The sequence below is a fragment of the Acanthopagrus latus genome, chromosome 15 (genome assembly GCF_904848185.1).
Source record: "Acanthopagrus latus isolate v.2019 chromosome 15, fAcaLat1.1, whole genome shotgun sequence".
Classification (NCBI taxonomy): Eukaryota; Metazoa; Chordata; class Actinopteri; order Spariformes; family Sparidae; genus Acanthopagrus; species Acanthopagrus latus.
The window spans coordinates 21,702,664-21,724,839 of record NC_051053.1 but is presented as its reverse complement, the minus strand read 5'-3'; the positions used below and the strand labels follow the sequence as shown (position 1 = coordinate 21,724,839).

The window sequence follows — 22,176 nt, the reverse complement described above, 5'->3', positions numbered from 1 at the left end:
CTACTGAGCGCAGTGTGACGTCAAATGTGTCTGTAGAAGAAGAATATTGTATTTCTTGGGGAAATGGAGCTGGCGCAGCTGTTATTCTGCCGGTTATGACCTCACCACCTCTCAAATGAAACTATTAGCCTGGCTCAACCACAGCGAGATGGGGAGAAAAGGAGTGTGTTCCTCCCCGATAAACACTGAGCCGTGTGTGCTTTAGAGGCCTCGCTTTTTTTTTTTTTTTTTGTCAGAAAGTCTCTGACACACACACACACACACACACACACACACACACACACACAGTAGAGCCCAGAGAAGAGCCGTAGTGGGGTCTGATGGAGCAGAGGTGGAGGGTGGGTGTGTTTTTTTTTTTTAACGCTGGCTGAAATTAGATTCCAGCTGTTGGGAGGTACTGTAAGAGGAGGGTGATTGCATACTGGGGTGGTAAGATAGCAAGTTAGAATTATTCCTCCCTACCTGGGCTTGGACACCTCAGGGGTGAGGCTGATGGAAGTGAAAGCCAATTTAACAGCGGGAGTCGCTGCTGTGTGATGCAGAGCTGCTCTTAAGAGATTGAAGAAGGGGAGTTGTTGGCGCTGATGGATGTGCTTGTGATGGGGGGGAAAGAACTTCACTGTACCACTGTTGTTCTTGTTGTTTTGCAGAGACTTCTGGACCAGATCCTGCAGAGATAAATGGGGTTACAGTAACTACGGCTCCTCAGTTTTCCTCCATGTACATTAAATATGAACTTGTGTGTAATTCAGTTTATCTCCTATACAAATTATTGCCATGACTGTGCATCTGTGTTCCTGTTATATCTTCTTTCACCCTGCGATGTAATGCAGCCAGAAACAAAAGTTAGATTTTGCTTTGCATTGTCAACAATGTTATCAGTTATCATTGACATGTTTAGAGCAGTTTATTTATTTTCTTATTATTTCTCACCGGCATTTATCTATGTAATTTGATTTTGATATGTTACAAGGACACATTTCGATATTCCTGTTAATGCCACAATAGAAGATTGTGGCAAACAAGCAGTTTTATGAACGCAAAATTGCACTTCAAGTATGTAATAGAGAAAAATTGGAAAAAGATGTTAAAGGCTAAAGGCTTTAGTTGTTTCAGTCTAAAGAGCCTGGAGCGCTAGCTGTATTGCAGAATAAGCTAACTAACTAATGGCTGCTTTGGTTAGCGGTTACTCTTGTGATACGCTGCCCCCACTGTAGTATGAATTTGCCAGGTGGCCAATTCTTACATACTTCAAATCAGTGAAATTGTAATGTTTTACCGGCCTGTTATAAAATGCAATACAGATGAATCATTATTTTTCCCATTTCTTTTCCTGATATGATCCCTGATGTACAATCTAATTTTCCTCTAATGTATCCCAAAATGAAATAAAAGTATTCTAAGGACATTCTGCAGAGTCGAAGCGTCATTTTCCAGGAAATTGAGTCTCAGTGCTTTGAGCAAAGCACCTTGACTCTGTCATTGGTAAGGTACCATAGGCGTTTCTAAAGTGGGAGAAGGGGGAAGTATGTTTCGTCATTGGCTTCACGTCTGCCTCGGGGCCTCTGGAGCCTCCCATCCGGAACAGTGGAATTCCAAGCTAATCGAACTCAGGAGACGCGCGGCGGCTGTGAAAGGGGCCTTTGTCACAGCGAGCTCCAAACCAGAGATGACATTGTAATAAGAGAGGAGACTTCTGAGCATTGCCTGGGACTGCAGTCCACATATAGCCTGTAAAGGTGACTGACATCTCTGTGGCATTTAAACAGACCCTGCTGGGATGGAGAGAGAACAGAAGAAGGACATGTGCCGCACGCGCTGCACAAACACATACTGTTGTGGTAGACTTTTGGTGAGCGGGCTGCTCTGGAGTAAATGCATGCAGTGTTTTAAAATCCCAGACAAAATGTTAGGTCCTCCATTATGAAAATAGACTGACCAGTTTCCGTGCACTGCAAGGTTCTAGCAACATACTGCGTGTAGCAAACTGTATTTTTATCCAGTGACCTTATTGGGCCAGCAAGGCCATTTTAAAGAATAATCCGCCTGGGAGAACTGCTCTCCTGCCACGTAGGCTGGTTCCAGATGATGAGCACGGACTGACAGGCTGTGGTATACGAAGAGAAAGCCTCCTGTCAGTCAGCCTCCCCTCTCTCCGAGGCATCATGTGTCTATATGTCACATTGCTATCTACCCATAATGTGAACTATGTGGTCCGATGCCCCCTCGACTGGCTTCCCAATGACTTCTGACTGACTCAGAATGCCCTGAGGGTGGCGCTGATATGTCTGGCTAAGAAAGGAGAGTGCTGTCTGAGATTACACAGAGCTACATATTGTCAGTGTTTACTCATTAGTCATTTCCCTGGCTCTCATATAATCAGAACATCTACCCTCATGGACATCTATTTCCAGGAGTGGCTTTGTGTTCTAGGATTCTGATTGTAACATCAGTTGAAAAACAGTCTACAATATTGGGCATCGAAATTTGGAATGAGCGAACTACATTTGAATAAAACTCTTCAGAGGGAAGATGAAGACACACTAAGACACCGTGGAATTTAAAGGAAACAACTCTATCAAAGTCAGCTCAGACAAACCAACTTTCCACCCTTCCTCTGCACTTCGTAGCCTCAGTGGAGATGTATTGTGAACCGATGCCTGCACCGAGACATCTGTGACATTTTTGCCTGCAGCGTACACGCGCTAAAAGAGATTAGACTAAACCAGACCAGGTAGCCTGCACAAAACACAGATGAGGCCTTGGTGATGACAGTGTGTCGCATATGTGTGTGAGAGTCTGGACACAGAGATAGCGAGGAAGAAGACGCAATTGCAAAATAGGGGTCCGACTCACCGTTTGATTGCGGAATCCTTTTTCAAATACACAATATTCACACTGGAAATGCATCATGAAGTGCTTTTTTAATTTAACCTCAGTCATGACACAGGAACGTTGTGCAGACAAGCGTAGACGCACGCAGCTTTATTTCAAACGATACCTTAAAGTTTTCAAAAAGAAAGCTTTAGTTAGGGTTCAATAAGTTAAAAGCTTAGTAATCACATTAGCCTACATGCATAGATTCCAGTCTACACAACTCATTATTTAAGTCTCACACTACATTTTTCCAGCAATTACAGCTCGAGCAGTGCTATAGTCAAAGTAGGTAACTGTCTAGGGAAGTGCCCTTTTCAACTCTGTTTTCATATCTTACTTGGCTGTGTCTCTGAGGCAGCATCCATCACATCTTAGAGGAGAGAGTTCGGAGAGGAGTCCATCATCTTAATCCACTGTGGACACACTTGATCAAAAACAAAAACAACATTTTAGCACACCAGAAAGCTGAGAAAGTTAAGACTGAGCCAAAGGGACATGGGGAACTGAAACAAGTTGACATAAATCAAAGTTCTTATTTAGTGAATCATGAGCTTATGTTTCGCAGTTTGTTATATCTACAATTTATGAACGAACGTTTTGTTTTGCAGTGATACGCCTCCATCCACAGCGGCTGGAGAAAGATTTGTTATTATGATTGGCCTCGAGTTTATACAGTTGATTTACACTAGTCACATACACAGCATGTGCATGCATAACAACAGCAGAGAAGAAGAAAAAGAATAAGAATACATATTTATGAATAAGGTGTGCTAATACTGTATCTTCTGGGAAAGGATGAAATGTTTTGTTCACTCTCTGAGAATGTACGGCCTGATAAAGGCTGACAGCAACTCTAAAATTTTTAATGTGCTAAAATGATTTTGTCTTTTGGGCAAATACACAATCTCACAATGCCTGAATTTTCACTTTCTACCCAACATAAATAAATATGTTTGAGCTGTAGCCCCCAAAAGGAATATTTTGGATGAGATCATCATGTTTATTATGTATAGCCTAGGCCTATGAATGCAAATGTAATTTTGGAGGTGTATTAAAATATAATCTATAGCTCTATATATGTTAATTTTACACGTTTTTACACCCATACACCCTTTTTGGCTTCTGATAACTACAATTTTTGTAATTTTGTTCTGCTTTTGATAACTACCTATATTTCCATCTTACTCTAAACCCCTGTTCTTTAGTTGTCATGTTCGTTGTTGTCCTTTCAATAAAGTTGTTTGAAAAAGTGTAGCTAGCTACATGAACATCAGCTAACAACACAAACAAAAGAAGGAAAGAAAGACAGAAAGATGGGGTAAGGTTATCTGTTGGATGACTAATAAATAACTTTATATTTTTGAAGAGAGGAAAGTTTTTTTTTCTCTAAATTTGCAGATGGGACACCGGCTAGTTTATCAGTCTTTGCTTGTTGTCTGTTTGATTATATAGGTTAATGTTCGTTAGCTGAGTATGCTAATGTTATGCTAGCTGTGGGAGGTTAGCCGATAATTACACATCCTTAATGGCCTTTAGATTGGGATTTTCGACATGGAATAGCTACCTCACACGCGTTAAGTGGGCACATAGGCGAATATGATAAATGTTTAATCCCAAAATAGGACTTAGCTGCTTGGGAGCAAATTGAACTTGATGTAATCTGTCCGGGTTTAGGACCCAGCGGAGTCTGACTCGCACATGGGAAAGTGTGGCTGCTCCGGTACGAGAGGAGATGACAAGCCCGCTTCACTACTCTCCAACATCATCCTCTCATTCTGTCTTGTGTACCGCGGCTTGCTCTACCTCTACAACAAGAGCAAAACCTCGGGTGCGCACATTTAGCCAACACATGTGTTTGTACGTTTTTCCCCAGACCGCTGGCCGCCAGACGTCTGTTGTCGGAAGGAAAAGTTTTTGACAGCTTCTGTCTTGAAATGACAGCCTGCCGCATCTCGTTGGACTCTTGGTGGTGAAGCTGTTGGGTTTTGTTTTTTGTTTTTTTGTTTTTAAATTTTTTTCCCCACTGCACCTCCGTGAACTGCTCTGACCTGTACACCCACCCTGTCCCCTGTGTCAAGTGTCTGGTCGTGCTGCATTTGTAACGCAGTCTGACCGGAGTGGCTTCAGCCCACCTCCCCGGCTTCACAACACCGAGCCCGGGCATCATGAGAACCTGGAGGCGGCGGAGGAACTTTGCCTTTCTGATCTTCGCTCTCCGCGTCTGGTGCCTGTCCACGGCGGCAGAGAGTGCTGACAGCACGGTTCACAACACACAGGAGGGTGAGCAGGCGACATGCAGTTACTGTTCAAATGTATAAGTCATTGGCTCGTTTTCATTTACTTCAGATTGTTTTGGCACAGTGTTGTGAAGTGAACGTTTTTTTCTGTCATGTCTCATCAGGACACATGCAGTGTCAAGAGCTCTGTTTATAATGGGGTCCCCTTATTGTATTTTTAAATGAATTCCTATATGTTCTCCATGATGGGACCATTTTTGACACATCCCTCCTCGCACAGCCCTGTCATTGTCTTTGCAGTGCGTGTTGGGGGAAGAGTTTGTTTTTTTAGATCCATCTTTCTGCTCTGATAGAACAATAAAGGGAAGTGCAGACAGATGAGTTCAACATCCAGGAAGATACATCATCTTTAGGTTGTAAACATCAACTAAACAGGATGTTACTGTTACACAGCTAAACTTAATCTGCTAAATGAATGAGCCTAGTGACAACCGGGTATTGTGTGTGTGGGACAGGGCAGGCTCCAGGATGCAAATGGTTTGTGTGTTAGTGTGTGTGCGCACGTATAACCATGACAAACAGCAGAGATAAAAACAGAAAGAAAAAAAACACACCAGGTTTAAGGGAATCTGAATTTGAGATTAAAATGTGTTGGACTGCTTAACTTTTCTCTGGGGCAAGTTGGCAAATCAGTATCATAAATAAGACTCTACCTCAGGTGACTCAAATATATACAGTGTACTGCTAAAACAACATGGCATGTCATCATCACAGTGACACAATATGCACAGTGTTCACATGGCACAAGGAGATGTGATACAGAGATGTCAACACTATGGATAAAACAGAAGTTAGGGATATATCGTAATAATAAAAAGAAGTGCATTTCTTCCAGAAGAATCCAAATACAATGCAAGTCCACATCACTTCTTCAAAATGCACACACAGCTCATTGTTGCTGATTTTGTGCAACAAACATGCAGCCTGAAGGCGCATCATTAATGGTAAATCACAAATTACAGCAGTGCTTCCCTGAAAATTACCCATGTGAGAAACAGAGAGATGCAGCTCAGGAGATGTTTACTGCACACATTATCGCAATGTGGGGTCGTTAGAACTCTCACTCAGAGGGATCGTTGATATATGAATGCGGGGAGTAAAAATAGTTTGAAGGGGTAGTGTGAGTATTGAAATAGGGCAGTACGTACCACCTCTTTGATGTCAGCAGGATATTGACTTCAGCTTCCCTCTGAAATGTTTGTCATGGCCTCCCTCCAGCTCGGCAAAGAGACAACGCCACAATGTCTTTATCATGCTGTAGTCTGTGAGCCAGAGTGAGACTGGGGAGCTTTTCTTCGAGGCACACTCTTCCTCATCTCTTCTACAAGATTGTTTGGATCACTTCAACTAATTGGAAATAGATAAATAAATCAACAGAGTGTTTTTCACTTCAGAAGTTCTACTGATTTTTTTCCCTTAATGATGGCAGGAGGTGTAAATGAGAGGAGTTGTAGATAGTCCCAGGTTTATTCTGTTGAATTGCTTTCATGGTCTAGCATGGATGCTAAATCTATAATAAATACGAGCATAAAGGTCTACAAGTGGATTGGCATAACATGTCATTCAATAATGTTCTTAAAAAACAAAAAAACAACATTTGCTGTCAGGCAACATTTGCACAAAAACACATGCTCTAAATGTTGGTCTGCCAAGAAAAATGTCAGCATGAGTGATTTCAGCAGATGCCCCAAAATGACATGTATTTATGTTTAAGTGACAAATCCCTCTGGAACATTTCCTGTGTGCGTTCCCTGCTGACAATCAGGTTTATTTCTAATTTTACCAGGTATTTTCTTTGGTCCAAACCATCTTCTGAAACCTTAACCATAGTCATTTTGATGTGATTTAAGCCTTCTTGTTATTTGATTTATTTTCTTGATAGTTTTGGAAGGCACTGGTTTGGTAGAAACAAGTGCTGTATCGTTCTTGTTGTCGGGACATGTTGTATAATTCTGGAGTAATAAATGAAGTAGGGAAATATAAATCTATTAATGGATAATCGTTAGAAGGGAAATCAAGATGCCCGAGAGTGAAAGGCAGCTCAGGTTGGTTGGTATGTAATTAATCCAAATGGCTTGGCTCAACAGTGGCCTAAATCCGGCACAAATGGTTCCCCGACATAAACCAGATCTGGAAAGAGTGCCATGCCAGAGTGGGCCAAGCTTGGGTGGTAGCCATGAGTTGACACTTGGGCAAAGCTAGCCCTGAGTGCTGCTAACTGAGACCCATTCTCAGCCAGAAATCATCCAGTCTTCACCCCCATAAACTCTGCCAAATCTGGCAGCCATAGTTGGACCAGAGCTGACTGACATTTAGTCTTTGCATGCCAGAGCACTTCTCAGTGCGACAACACTCAGCTGCAATTGGCAGCCTGGATCGCGTTCAAACACTGACTTGTGTTTGCATTTTTGAATTAAGTGATGCATCAGATGGTAAGGACTTTCTCTGGAGGGATTTTGAACAAATCATGTGTATATCGGCCTTTGAGCCACTAATGGTGCCCTTTTGAGTATTTTTATAAGGAAAATCCAACAAGTGGACGCACTGTAAAAGTCAACAGGTAGATTTTAATGAGGAAATCCAAATAAAATCCACACCATAGACTATTAAACAAGAAGCACAGATTCAGAGTCAATTATAGAGTACCAAAGAGAAAAAGAGGCAAGTTACAGAATGAATGCCATTGTTGCATTCAAATGTGTTCGACAGTAGTTGCTGTATCATATTGTCCATCTTGCATTGCCTAAAATTTGACTCCTTGACAGCTGTTTTTTTGAAGCCAGGATGGATAGGATTTCCATCAAAACCATTTGAATTCTTGGACTCCAGACTAACTTTTTTTTTTTTTTTTCTTTTTTATGTAAAGTGTTCCTGAACTTTTTTATCATCAGATAGTTGTTGGCATTCAGAGTACTTTTCTAAGCTAAAATACCTTATTATGTTAATTTACTGTAAACTTGTGTTGTCACAATATACTGCAGTTCACTGTCCAGTACTCCAAACACAAATTGTCAGTCCTGCTGTGTGTTTAGCTGTTAGCTTTGTCAGCTCCATTAGCTGTAAGCTATTAGCTTTCTAGCTGTCAGCTCCCTTCACCAAACCCACAAAAGTGCTCTGCTGCCAGTCGGCGGCCCACAGCTATCTAGCTCTCATCCTGCTGATTTCATCATGGATTTGTTGTTTAAAATGAAGCATTATCAGGCAAAAAAGGGTGCGTTCCTGCCAAAACGATACTGCTTCCTTTTGAATTTTACTGTCATATTTTTTTGTGCTAAGTTGCCCGCTGGTCATAGTTATTAGCATTGTCACAGCATAGTGAGAGTATGGAGTATAGCTAATAGCATAAGCAGACGTGCTCCGCGGTAGTCAGCTCATTTCAGTTTGTGATTTGCTGAGGGATAAGTCATATAAACTCAATCACCCGAAAGTGGGAAAGTCTCTGTTCCCTGGGACGACAGGAGGTTAGTTTAACCCCTCATACAAACGTTTCCCTCTCAATCATCACTTATGACCTCCTCGGAGTCTGGGGCAGCGTCTGTATCTGCAGGGACCTTCTGGGTAGGAGAGACTAAGTTTGAGGTTTGGCTTTACAAACCGCACCCAACAAATCCTTCTTCATTCTAGCTTTTAAAACTTCAGAAAGAATACTTGAAATGATCAAAATGTTGACTGATTTCTCCTCGAGTGATTCTCAGAATAGCAACACATTTCTCACCGAAAGCTGAATTAAAATGAACCGCCGATGTATAAATGTCAGGGTGATTGAATTTTGCAAAAACTTGATAAAATAATTTACAGAGTTCAAATAAGGTGGTGAGTAGTTGAATTGGCAGCCTACTCATTAGTTTTCAAAACACTAAAAGCAAAACTAAAAGAAGTCTCATAAGGGCAAAAATCAAGCAGGCTGTGTTTACAAATCTTGGATGAATCGCTGTCTCTGTTCCTGTCTGTCTTTGTCTCTCCTCTGCATATCAACTGGTTTTACGAGGTCTGATCTTTTTTTTTCTCTAGGCGAGGAAACTCAATAAATAATTAGAGACAGAACCAAATGACCTGGATTAGATTTGAGGATATCTGGTCAAACCGCAGCATCAGACAGAATTAATTAGGAAGATTAGAACTGTCTGTGTTGTCTAAACAAAGTGGCGTAGAGGAGAATAAAACCTGCCCTGATTGCCCTGAAATGCATAGAAATTCACACACACACACACACACACACACACACACACACACACACACACACACACACACACACACACACACACACTCCCTTCGCTCTCCCAGGTGCACATCCCACTTTTCAATACAGTTTCCTGCGATGTAACCCCCACACCCATCTCTCAGTCTGTGGTAGAGCCGATGTATGGCCGCCATCCGGGTTAGAACAACCACTTTCTGCAGAAGCCATTTAAGAAATAACTTCACCCTGGTCTGTCTGTCAAACCCTCAGGGTGGCTGTCGCTTGACATTTTGAGGGCAGGCTGGCATTGATTTGTTGGCCACAAGGGAACGAGAGTCACAGTTAGAAATGTCTCCCTCTGTTAAGCATCATTGGTCATTATAGCCATCGGTGTGATTTAGCTTCTCCCTACTCACTACGTGCAGCTCTGCCCGAGGATGACAGGATCACAGATATAATAGATAAGCTGTTATTATGAGATGGCAACATACCATACTACACACATGTGCTGCTTAGAGAGGCTTACTGCTGTGTGTTAATCTGTGAAACTAACATGCACGCATTGGAATAATGTTCTGAGCAATCCCAGATGTCACGACTAAGAAAAGGACGATGAGAGAAAGGAAAAACATGTGAAAGGTCTTTTGTGAAACTGTGAGGAATCCAGGTGTTAGACCACCACCGAGCTGCTGCAGACCACCACCAGGCAGAAAGCAATCAGTCATAGGTGATAAGGATGAGTTTGGTTGCAATTCCCCCCCTCAATCTGCATCAGCCTTCAGAGAACCAGAAGAGACACAGAGACAGGTGCGAAGGCAGTCACCTACGTTTCTCTCCATTTACTGTGGTGATTGAATGTGTCATACTTCCTGGAAAGCTCTGATATTTTTGTAGGATAGACAATTTTCTCTGAAATTTTGTTGAGTGAAGAGAGGAAGGAAGGAATAATGAATAGGAGTGAAGTCGGATGGAAACACAGAGTGACAGCTCTTACAACATACATCTGTGAACAGCAAGCTTTTAATATTTATGCCAGAATGCAGAATGACGGCAGATATTTGATTTCCGAGGGGTGCACACATGCAAACACCAGCGCTCATATTTAAAATGAATAAGAGTCTAGAGGTGTAGCAGAGGAAATGGGGAATACTTGGGCGTAGACAAAGAGCCAGTGAACATATGAATTCTTTAGGACAGTGGTCGCTCGTTTTTTCCCTTTTTCTTTGATAGAGCATCCTTCTCAAGATATATTAAGTTTCAATTAAATGGGGAAAAGGATGGAACAAGACAGCAGAAATCCAGTCATGCCAGTCGAAACCATCAGCCTTCATATCGTGGATGAGAATTTTTGTGAATTAAAGCCACTGAAAGATTATTATATGAAACACCAGAAATTTGGGAGCTCTCGGCCTTTTTTTTGTGTGTGTGTGTGTGTGGTTGCGTGTTAATAAAATCATCATGGTTTACTGACCAACTGACCAATCCTGAGGACTGGCTGACGCTGCCACCCACAGAGTCATGCCACTAGTGTGGCTGAAAATCCATATTTTTTTGGTCCCCCGTCTCCCCTACATGTGGCTGCTAGGTGACCCAGCATGTGTGATAAGTTTCTGTTAATCCCCAAATCCTCCCAGCTGAAATCCCCAGCGCTGAGACATAATGCCCAAATCTGTGCAAGACAAGATGGGAATTGGCTTTTCCACTGTTGCTCTCACAGAATGGGAATGGGACACACAGGCAAATCTCGCTAACCCACCCTGAGACTCTCCTATTACCATTATTTCACTGTGAGCTGCTGACCTCGCAGCTTATTCTATCGGGCCAATAATGGGCTTTTCTGTTTGGAAAGGATCGGGGGGTCCCACATCCAGGATTAACACCTTCTCAGCTTCGGCGCTAATTACTCCAGTATGTCATCACTGGGGAAAGTGAGAGATGAGGGAGTTGATAGAGGGTAGAGTTGTTGAAATGAGGCAATGAGGAAACACTCAAATTCTCAACTCCTGCGAAAAGCTTTGGGAGTCTTTATTTCTCTGTGTGCCTCTTGGTCCCTTTTCTCTGTGTCTCTGTCAATTAGAGGCGCATAATGTTGTTCCACTTTTGCAGTCAAATTGAAAACCCATTTTGTGCAGCGCATGTACAAAGATGCTGGTGATAGGGGAGCCAGACTGTATGGCTGGAAAAATACAGTAGAGGATTAACTCTTCTATAATAACATACTTCCTCTATTTGATCAAGATAACTTCTTTTAGCCACATTAGCAGTGTGGCACAAGGGGTGACCCTGTCGATTTGACATTTTGGCAGTTTGTCGGTTCACCATATGTCTTAACCCAAATACCTGAACTATTGGATGGATTGCCTTGAAATTTTATCTGGTATTTTATCTGGTTGGTTTCTGACTAAATAATTGCAAAGCTAAAGACATTCCTGTCAGCCTCTGCTATACCTTATGTTTAGCGTTAAACAGTAAATGTTAGCATGCTAACATGGACAGCTAAGATGATAACCATGGTAAACATGAATGGTGTGTGCACCAAATCCATACTACATCTTGACTGTTTTTAGTATGTATAAGATTCACACTAGAAAAGTGACCAAATAAAGTGTCCTCAAAGTGGACAAGGTTAATGAATACAGTTGATTGAGGAAGAGATGGAGGAACTGTTCACAGCTGGGGGAAAAAAAATGTGTAGATGATGTTGAAATAGCTCCAAAGAAAATCATCGGAAAGGCAGTTATTTTAATTAGCTGTAACATTTGAAAAGAGCCGTTTAATTGACAGCTGACTTCACACATACTGTGTAATTTCTTGTAGGTCAAACAATGTGACATACTTAGATTTTAAAGTTATTTTTCTATTGATAAAACAGTATAGTGTGCTGACTTGATATCAGCATTGTCTGACATAAGCTTTTAGCAGTGTTGTGGAACCTACATTTCCTTTAGAAATTGTTTCCAAGTTTTGGCACAGCCAAACAGCACTTGTGTTTGTGTGCTTGTCTGAAAATATTTTTCTAATAAACACAGCTCTTATCCACTTGAGTCCCACTTGTTTCCTCCACCCAGATAAATGCAGTTATACACGGACAATGGCAGAAATGTAATTTCATAATTTTACCCCTCTAAAGTAATGTCTAAATAAATCTCCAAGAAATGTAAAAACAGGGCTTTCAGAGTTTGTCTAGCCAATGTCTTGTTGAATTTACTGTTATTGCCATCTTATTTCTGAAGAACAGTGTAAGCTAGCCAGTTCATTATACTGCTCAAGATGAAACGCAGAGATGAAAAATGCATTTGTTCATTTACCTTCAACTCAGAAGAGAAGCCCATACATATGTTTCACTAGATGATATATCAAGAGTCTTTTTAGTTGCTTCTAGCATCAAACGTCAATTCATTGCAGCAATGCAGCTCGCACTTTAGACTTCAGAGAGCTACAGATGTCCTCCTTTTTTTAAACAATGCTGTTGACTTTTGTATGAGCTGTGTCAGCAGCAGGATTTTTTTTTTTTTTTTTTACTGTTTATACAAAAGAAGCCTTTTAACAGGAGGAATTGTGAAATGCTCCCTTTGATGTGCTGTAAGGAAGAGTGTTTGTAATGAAAGGAAACCAGGATTTATTTTAATGTTGAGTTTCACACTGTGACAAGACTTACTGTAACAACCTGTAAAATGGTCGACAGCCCTTGAGATTATGTTGATTGCCTTATTCTTTGAGCGACTTCCTGCTAATTAAATATATGTCAGCACAACCTCACAGGTATCAAGGCTTAATTGCTGCAGTGGTAGTTAGATGCCATTTTTACTTTCAGGAACGATTCTATTGAGATACTCATGTGCAGAAATGTGCTCTAATGCGGCCTCATTCGTCATTCTCTTTGTTAACAGCGCTTTATTTCCGAGGGCACATTGTAGGTGTAGCATCCGTTGCTGTATTTAGGTCAGTGGTATTTTCATACGGAATCAGTAATTGGATGTATACAGAAAGCTCCACTAATGTATTTGTTGAGCTCCTTTGTTCCACTTTGACCTAAAAGATGAAAACATTTTGGTATCTTTAATCCTTGGATTTCTTGTGAAAGAGGATGTAGAACTTGTCTGAAGCAGAAGTAAGAAAACACCAAAGAGATCTTCCCTGGATCAGAGCACTAAGCACCACTCTAGTACTTCCTTTGCTCCTTACCATGTCACAGATTCTTATCATATGTGCAACCTCTGTGGTGTATGTGTAATGTGCTGTTTGGATTTACAGGTGATGTTGATGGTATAGTGTACCTACTAATGGCTAATGACCATTACAGCAGGCTAAGGCTGTCCTGATTACAATTTTTTGGACTTCAAAACTTAAGTGAAAATTGTACTGTGAGTGTAATCAAGCCGATTGTAATGGCAGTGTTAAAAGCTTTGAAGCAACTAGTACTTGATTTAATTTTGAATCTTGAATCCAGTCAAGTAGTGTCTTAGTTCAAATAAAAGTCAAAGCTTTGAATTCTCTAAAATAAAAAGTTAAACGCTTATTTAGATAATAAATGGCTGGCCTTGCACAGCACTTTACAATTTGCCTCTCATTCACCAGTGTCGTAAAGACATTAAACACTCCTGTAAAGGAGAAGCTGGGAATTGTACCACCAACCCATTAGTAGCGAACCTTCCCTACTGAGCAACATGACCTTCAGTTTATTTGTGTTGGAACTTCTGTGTTACACTGGAACCTCTGACTTCTGTACAATAACTTTAAAAATATCGATGTTCCATACCATATTCGATAGCACAGAGGAAAAATTAATGCAACATTCAGGGCATAAAATCATGATTTTTATTAAAAATTATAAGCCAAACTATGTTTGCGTTGTGCCACGGTGAGCACGATTTGAGTTCCTGATGTCAAGAGAAAAATAGAGAAACACATTTCTCTTTAAACCTCCATGTTTGGGTTGCCAGGTTGGATGGCCAAGGCTTCTGTTCTATTTGTTAATGATATCAGCATTTAACTTCAGGAGGAGATGGGACTATAGAGGATTTTTTGATACTGTTATTTATATTTTAAGACAGTTAATGTTCTGATTTAACAAATGATGTGTTAAGTAGTGAGCTTTGAAGGCACAAGTAGATGGATTTTTTTTCCTTCAAACAGAGCCAGACACACTATTTCCCCCAGTCTTCAGCCTTTGTGCTAAACTAAGCTAATTGTACACTTTAAAAGACAGGTATAAGAGTGGTACCTCGTACTGTTAACCCGTATATAGGGGTAGTTAAAAAAATGCTGAAATATCATACTGTCATGTTAAACAATAAATGGCCCTACAGTAATTAATACATGGGTTTTTTATTGATATTTGGACAACAGAAATGTTATTATAAGCTTCACAGAGGTGGAAAATACTTTATTTCAAGGTGCTCCTTTATTTTTTTTTCATGTATTTTTAATGTATTTTCACCATGTCGGTAAATGAAAAAAGCATAAAAGAATTGAACAAACCTGTACAACTTGATAACATCTCATGTCCATGCAGTGGTTTCAGCTTGGCTCAATATGTTGCTGTTTTATGATCAATATGCATGATCAATACAGTAGGCACTCCCAGAAGATTGGAAGGTTAGAGCCAGGTTTCCATCGAATCCAATTGTAACAGCTGAGCTCACCTCTGCTTTGCGGTGCCTGTCAGGGTTTTGGCACAAGACCCTTTTTTCAATGACACTGGTCCCTGTTTGTAATTGTGAAACCTTTATCTTCCTTTTCTTCACTTGAAGAGGCTCCACCGCTGTGCAGATATTGAACATTAAATCTTCACCATTATCAGATCCATAATCAGAGTTCTTATCCACTGAGCCGCTGTTATTAAGGGCCTGCTCTCCGTGTCGAGAAATAACTGAAAAGTCATGTCCCCGGGGCCTGGTGTGTTGTTTCTCGCTTTCATATTTGACCTTGGTTGAAAGCTGTTGAGTGGAGGCCTTTGGGTGGTTAAGAGCAACTGACACAGAGGCTGTCTGGCAGTTTGCAGCATAACATGTATGATTCTGACAAAATAGAAAAGTATTATTTCACAATTTTGTTGTAGGCTTTAGGAATCAACACTACTAAGCAACCTTTGCCATTTCTCCTCTTGTCTCCTATCTAAGACAAATGTCATATTGAAAACACACTGAGGGCAGCACTGAGAATAATGATTGGTTACGCTGTCACTAATGTCCACATTAGATCGCCTTCTACTGACTGACTGTTCCCAGTCATGATTGTGATTATGACTTTGTGTGGTAGACACAGACAAATGAGAAAAGGCATTTAAGACATTATGAATGCAAAATGTCTCACACAGACAGGCCCAGTTACCTCATTTTAGCAGTCAAGGGGAGAAATATATGAAATGATTCCCTTATGATTACCGTAGACCTCACAGAGTTGTAACAAGAAAAACTATCTGATATCCATGTCTTTGTCTTGTTTTGTCTTGCCCGTGCAAGCTGTATTAGCATCGTTGGATTTACTCCTCATCACAATGTCTCTCCAGGAGAGTGTTACTATTGTGCTACCTGTGAACTTAATCGCTGCTCTACAGACTGAACACACGACCAGACATTTGTCCAGTTTTCCTTCTTTCTTTTAGAATCCAGATTTAATGGTGGACTGTGAACCTTGTCAGCGTTGTTGGGCATGTTTTTTTAGTGTATCCATCCAGAGCATGGATCCAATGTTACTTTAACCTTCAAAGAGATTTGGAGATCATGTGCAGAATTAGCTGCTAAACAAAGCCTCAGTCGACCGATTATTAACTTAAAAATCAGGCCATCAATTGATTCATAGTATTTATATCGATCGATAGTATTTAGTATTTATATCAACAGTTAAAAACTAATCTCTGATTCATATCAGGGAATCTTAATAAACTCTGTTTCCGAGGTCAAGTGTGAATGTTAAAAGCTCAATTAAAGTGTGGTAATGTTCTTATTCTCATGCTAAAAATCTAAACCTTCAGGGATCTGAAATACACACAGTAGGTTGTACATAGTTTGTATGCAACTATGCAACCAATCAGCAGCAGGTCTCTCAGGTCACGCTGTGATGTTTTCACTCTCTTTTGCACTCCCTCAACACCCTGCCTATAGATTACCACATGTCCTTCATCCTCCTGTTTTGACCTTCCTCATATAGTTTATTGTGTCGTTCATCTCAGAGGAACTCTGCACAACATTGCTGATTGAGCAGACACAGTATTTATTGTGAATGAAAAGCAGTGTTTTCAGTTTATACTGTTGACTTGAGGGAACACACACAATGCTGGAAATATGCGTTTTGCTCTGTATTATTTATGCATGTATAGCTGCCTTGCTTATTTCACCCCCACAATTTATGCAGCCTTTGCCTCAAAAAGGCGAATAAATTAATGTACGAATAAATGTGAAAGTCATCAGGAATCGTCCTCGATGCAGCAGGTAACTTGCTGCGTGTATGTAATGAGTTTGATTTTTGTCCTGAGTCCAGCAGCGCCCTCTGTTTGACTGAGGTAATTTTGGCTTTGTCACAGCCCTATTGAGTAAAGTGGACATCAACCCTTGTTTGAATTTGCATTACCTACCATTGAATTAGTAATACAGTCACGCTAAGGGGGGAAAGCTAAAACGGCAGAAATCCTTAGATCATCAAAAGCCAGCAGCAAAAGAGATCTGGTTTTTGTGGCTATTTAAAGAAAGAGTGGGGGAAAGAAGTTTTTGGCTGCCCAGCAGACTTGTGTTTTTTAGATGTATAACCCGCAACTGATTTTCCCTCGTGTCCAATATGGGGATACAACTGTGGTTGGCTTAGCAATCAAGCTACTCTCCAGAAAACATATGGGATTAACCCAGTTTTAGTTTGAATCTTAAAGGTTCCCAAAGAGGATAAAGCCCATGAGAATGGTCATGAATGTCACATTTCTTTGCAGTTTGAAGGAAATGCTTCTTTTGGGGGAAGGCAATGATGGATGTTGCAGTACAAACTTCTCATCCTCGTCCAGCTTGTACTGAGGTCTGGTGTGCACTAAAGTACGGTTCAAACAATTTGCATTTCAGACCGTTAAACAGTTTTTGAGAGACACAAACTGAAGGGGGCTACAGCAAAAAATGTTGTGATGTTCAGAAACCAGCAATCTTAACAAGATTTCCCAATTCATGCTTCAAGTGTCTGAAGTGAGAAATAAAGAATAAGAAATTGTTTTTAATCTTCACACAACTACTTTCATCACATCCATTGTTTGAACATGCAAAAGTAAAACCATGAATGCCTTTGAGAAAAGATTTCCAAAATTGTGCTATATATTGTGTCCCACCCTCCCTTCTCTTTTTGAGCGTCACAGTTTGGAACAACTATACACACTTTTGCCCTCAGATGAGGTCTGGTGACATATTGTACGAGCTAGTTTGATTCAAGCAGAAGAGATCTAAATGAATTTGGAGGGACAGTAGTGGAAGTATTGAAGTCTTTTATTAACAAGATGTCTGCTTGACTTTGCTTTTTATTGCTCCTCTTTAACGGCACTCTAACCACAGCACTCTGGCCTCAGTCATGCCGCTCTGTCAGTCTAACGTGGTTTTCATGTACCACTAAAACCAACAAAGAACCATCGGCACATGTTCAAATACGCCATTAAATACAGGAGGTCCACTTCATGGTATTTTAATGAGCTCCATGTTAGCTTATTACGCACTGTGGATAAATGGAGAGTCTGGGCCACAGTGAGAGCACAGGGCAACCGCTGTCAAAGGCTGTTTGAAGTTGTAAAAAATGCAGTTGATGCAGTTAGGGAGTCATGGGTGAATTTCGCCCTAAAAAAAAAAGTCATACTCGCTTGAAAATGAAGACATTTCCAGCCGGAAGGAGAGAAGGAAGAAGAGTAAACAAAGTGTGTCAGACTGCAGTATCAGGGCTCGGTGTTCAACTGAACTCTCGTTGTACCCCGCATGACGCTAGACATACAGACAAACAGATGCTTTACGTGCTTGTCTCAGGGGATTGGGGAACAGGCCTCAGACTTACAGTAAATAGAGACACAGCACGCTCTCTCGGCTCTTCCTTTGGTGATAGCAAGAGTGTGAAACCTCAAACAACCTCTGTACTCCATCGCCACGGCTCCTCTCTGGGTTTGTAACATTTATTGGGCTTCATAGGAAGCCTGCTGGGCCTGCTACAAGACAGACATGCTCAGTAAGGCCATGGGAGCATCAGAGACAGCCTCGGTTGTCTGTGGGAGAAAAGGGAGGAGAGGGGAGAGAGCAGAGGGAATTGTGACTGTGATTCCCACATTCTGCTTGAAGCCACTGATCCAGTTTATAATATTTCCTCCTATGCTATATATATATATATATATATATATATATATATATATATATATATATATATATATATATATATATATATATATATATATATATATATATATATATATATATATATATATATATATATACACACACACACACACACGGTATGCATCCCATTCAATTTGCCTCCCCAATGACCAGTCTTCCAAGTGCTCATTAGCATAATTGGCTTGTAACTTTGCTGATTTGACTTCAGTCAGGGTTTAAATGAGGAGTAAAGTGATATATTTAAGGGAGGGGGGTGGAAATGAGGAGAAAACCGAGAACAGCAGCATTTTTTTTGCCTCCTGTATGAAGTGAAGGAGGAAAAGATAGAAACAGAGAAAAGAAGTGGAAATGGCAATTTCATCCTGCCAGTTGTTTTTTTTTTTTTTTTTTTATGAACTCCATTGAGTTATGGAGAAATTGTAAAGGCTGAATTCTTCATAAACTGTGTGGGAACATCTATTATTGATGCTCTGTCTGCGGCTGTGGTCCTGTTGCAGTGGCCCTTTGGGGGACAGCACATCTTCTCGTAGGATTCCCTGCCTTTGTTCCAGGCTTTTTTCCTGTCTGAATCATTTGCCTGAATTATTGAGGAAATGACAAAACTGTGTTGATCTACACCTCTGACCCATTTGCCTGCATGCCAGTTTCACAAAAAGTACTTTATAAGCGTCTGTGATGTTTTAAATTTGATGTAATTTGTAATTGCATTGTTTACTCTGTCCTGTTAATCTTTTTTTTTTTTTTTTAACAGGAAGTAGTCCAGACGATCCTAAACCGCAAGTGGACGCAACCAAACCAGAACGCTATGGGACCACAGTACCTCTGCTGCTGAAGGGCAAGGAGCGCAGACCTCTCAACCAGCTTGCAGCTTGGGTAAATGCTCACAAGGCCACTGCAGATGTCTGTCTTTTTTGTTTGACATAACCATTTGATTCCCTCCCTGGTTGCCTGTTTCCCTGCTTGCTTGATTTTCTCCAGCAGAAACTCCCCTCCTCAGCAATGTTTATCCTGTTGTGGTTTCTCCCTCTCGTTTGTTTTAAATATGTCCTCTTTTGTTTGTTGTATACACGGTTGTCCTGTAGGCAGTACATGCTGTGAAATTACTCCTGGAAGTCATCAGCCTTTCGACAGTGTTACGGTCAGCAATATACAAACCGGAGTTGGAATGACTCGGCGTGATGCAGCCTTATAGAATTTGCGCCGTAAAAGATGCAAACATACATATGTGCAGTCAACCAGGCCCCATCTGGACTCCTTATACTTGTGTTCTCAGACAGGGGAAACCACCTACTGTAGTTAAAAAAGAAAATGTTTGAAATGCGGCATCCCCCACCACAACTGAAGGAAACTTTTCCAGAGGAGGGAAATGCGTAGGTGTTTTTTTTTCCTTGTGCAGAGAAGTTGCCATCTGAGAGAGTTGTTCTGTTCTAGCCCTGTGCTTCTCTCTCAGAGTCAGTCAGTAGGAGGAGGGCAGTGGTGTTAATTGCATGAATTGTTTATCACCGACATGTCACATAGGCGCCAGGAAAGAAAAAAAAGCAACTTTCAGCTTGATGGATTAAATTTAGCAACTCGTTTTCAACTTCATCAGATATGTTAAACCATAAGGCATTTTTGTTGAGGAGATAGAGTGGTGTTACTGAGGCTATCTGCAAACTGACCCTTTCCAAATTAAACTGACCGCTTGGGCAGCTGGTGATTGTCTTATTGCACTCAGACTTAAACCTCCCTAGAACAGATTTATAAAGCTGCCCCTTGTGCCAATAGACGGTTATCAAGCAGTCGTAAAGTATTGCAGAGTCATTACTTACAGTGACATCCACTCTCCTCACTCACACGTACTCGCAGCCAGACTTAGTCAGAAATGTAGACGCTGTTGGCAAAGTATTGCCCTGAAGGTATCGCAGAGAAGTTACAGTACATCTGAAATATCAACCGGTGATACAAAAGTCTATATATTCCTCGCTCATGAAAGTTTCTTTATCTTAATCTTGTATTTTTATGTTCATGTTGTGGGAATGATCTGGTGCACAGGCGTGGTTACTCTGCTTCAGTTCAATCTTTCAATCTCAATACAATCATTTTCTGACAGGCGTCAAGTCATCTTAGAGCTGTTTGTCGGGAACGTTCTGTTTTGAGATCTGATTCCAATATGACATTTGACATTGTGAGCAAAATCCCATACATCAACTTAATGTCCCTGGTTCTTGCAGTCGTAAAGCAGCAGCACCCATCTCACAATGTGCCATTTCCATTAGCAGTAACTTATTATAGCTGTTGTGCAGTGTAAAGAGAGGGGACAATAAACAGTGGGGCTGTTATCAAAAGGTAGTGTGGAGGCAATTTGAAGCCAGTGCTGGAGAGGCGGATTCGGCTACTAACAATAAAACCTACTATTGACAGTACTCATTGAATGTGAATAATTTAAATGAAAATAGCAAAAAAAAAAAAAAATCATGAGCATTTCAGTTTTTAAGAGACAGTATGGATAGAAAATGTAAAGATCCCATAGTGTGATTTCTGTTCTGTTTTTTTTTTATTATTATTATAAACTGAATACTGAGAAAGTTTGAAAAGGCTTAGTCCAAGGAAAAATGCATGCTGCCCATTTTTAGCCCATCAGGACTCCGATAATTACTACGGTCTCACAACTATACATCATCACACGCAGCCCTGCAGTGGCTGCAAGGACACCGAAGCATGCCGACCTTATGCCGGAACATGGTGGGCGGCACCTGTTCAGGCCTGTCAGGGCTGACAAATCAGAGCAGACTGGGCTTTTTGGGAGGGGGACCCTTTAACTGAGCGGTCAGATGGAGAATGAATAGATGTGCTGCAGCAATGGACAGTATGCAAAAAGTAATGTGTTTAGATTTAATATTAAACCATGTGAACAATTTTCTAGTAGAAATCTATAATACAGGACCCTCGTGTAAATTTGTGAAAGTAGTCCAGTGTACCCACTTCTGAGTCAGACGCAAACTTGGGAAGTGAAGGATGTGGATGCTTTCTTCCTGTTCCTCTGGTACTATTGTGCCTCGCCACATCCTGCTTGTGTACAACCTGTGTGTCAAAGTAAGGCAAAGCTTCACACAAATGCTGATCCACAGGCAGGATGGAAGAGATCCGGGCACCACCTTCACGCTCCTGTCATCTTTTTGTGTTTCAGGGTCATCCTGCGTCACTCCAGCTGCTGGTAAATGCGGAAGGGGAACAGCTGATCCTGTTGCTGGAGAGAAATGAGTGAGTTTTCCTCTCATTCATTTGAATTCTCTTTCCACACTCCTTTGGACAGAGGACATTTGATGTTTATTATGTTAATTACAGCAAATAGATGAACCCACACTGCCAGCTATGCATGGCTGGAGTTGTATATGCAAGAGGAGGAGCAGTTGTACAGTACTGGGCTATAATATGGTGTATTCAAAGAGGAAGAAAATAATATGTCCCCTAGTGATTGGTCTATTTTATGGTTCAG

At 41.0% G+C, this 22,176-nt stretch overlaps 2 protein-coding genes across 5 annotated transcripts in view; both read left to right on the top strand.

Annotated features, from left to right (window-relative positions):
- Positions 1-1,500, top strand: part of insyn2ab (inhibitory synaptic factor 2Ab) — a 79,098-nt gene extending 77,598 nt beyond the window's left edge. Inside the window, exon 6 of the mRNA XM_037123529.1 lies at positions 651-1,500. Within this exon, the coding sequence (XP_036979424.1) occupies positions 651-680 (30 nt within the window). The 3' untranslated portion in view covers positions 681-1,500. The remainder of the gene's footprint in view (positions 1-650) is intronic.
- Positions 1,501-5,006: 3,506 nt separating this feature from the next.
- The window catches only part of adam12 (ADAM metallopeptidase domain 12), a 95,592-nt gene continuing 78,422 nt past the window's right edge, over positions 5,007-22,176 (top strand). For 3 of the 4 annotated variants that reach the window (XM_037123525.1, XM_037123522.1, XM_037123524.1), the window contains exons 1-3: positions 5,007-5,157; positions 19,450-19,571; positions 21,868-21,941. In XM_037123525.1, the coding sequence (XP_036979420.1) occupies positions 5,043-5,157; positions 19,450-19,571; positions 21,868-21,941 (311 nt within the window). In that variant the 5' untranslated portion in view covers positions 5,007-5,042. Of the gene's footprint in view, positions 5,158-19,449; positions 19,572-21,867; positions 21,942-22,176 lie in introns of those variants that run through there. The other variant, XM_037123526.1, reaches the window with a different exon arrangement.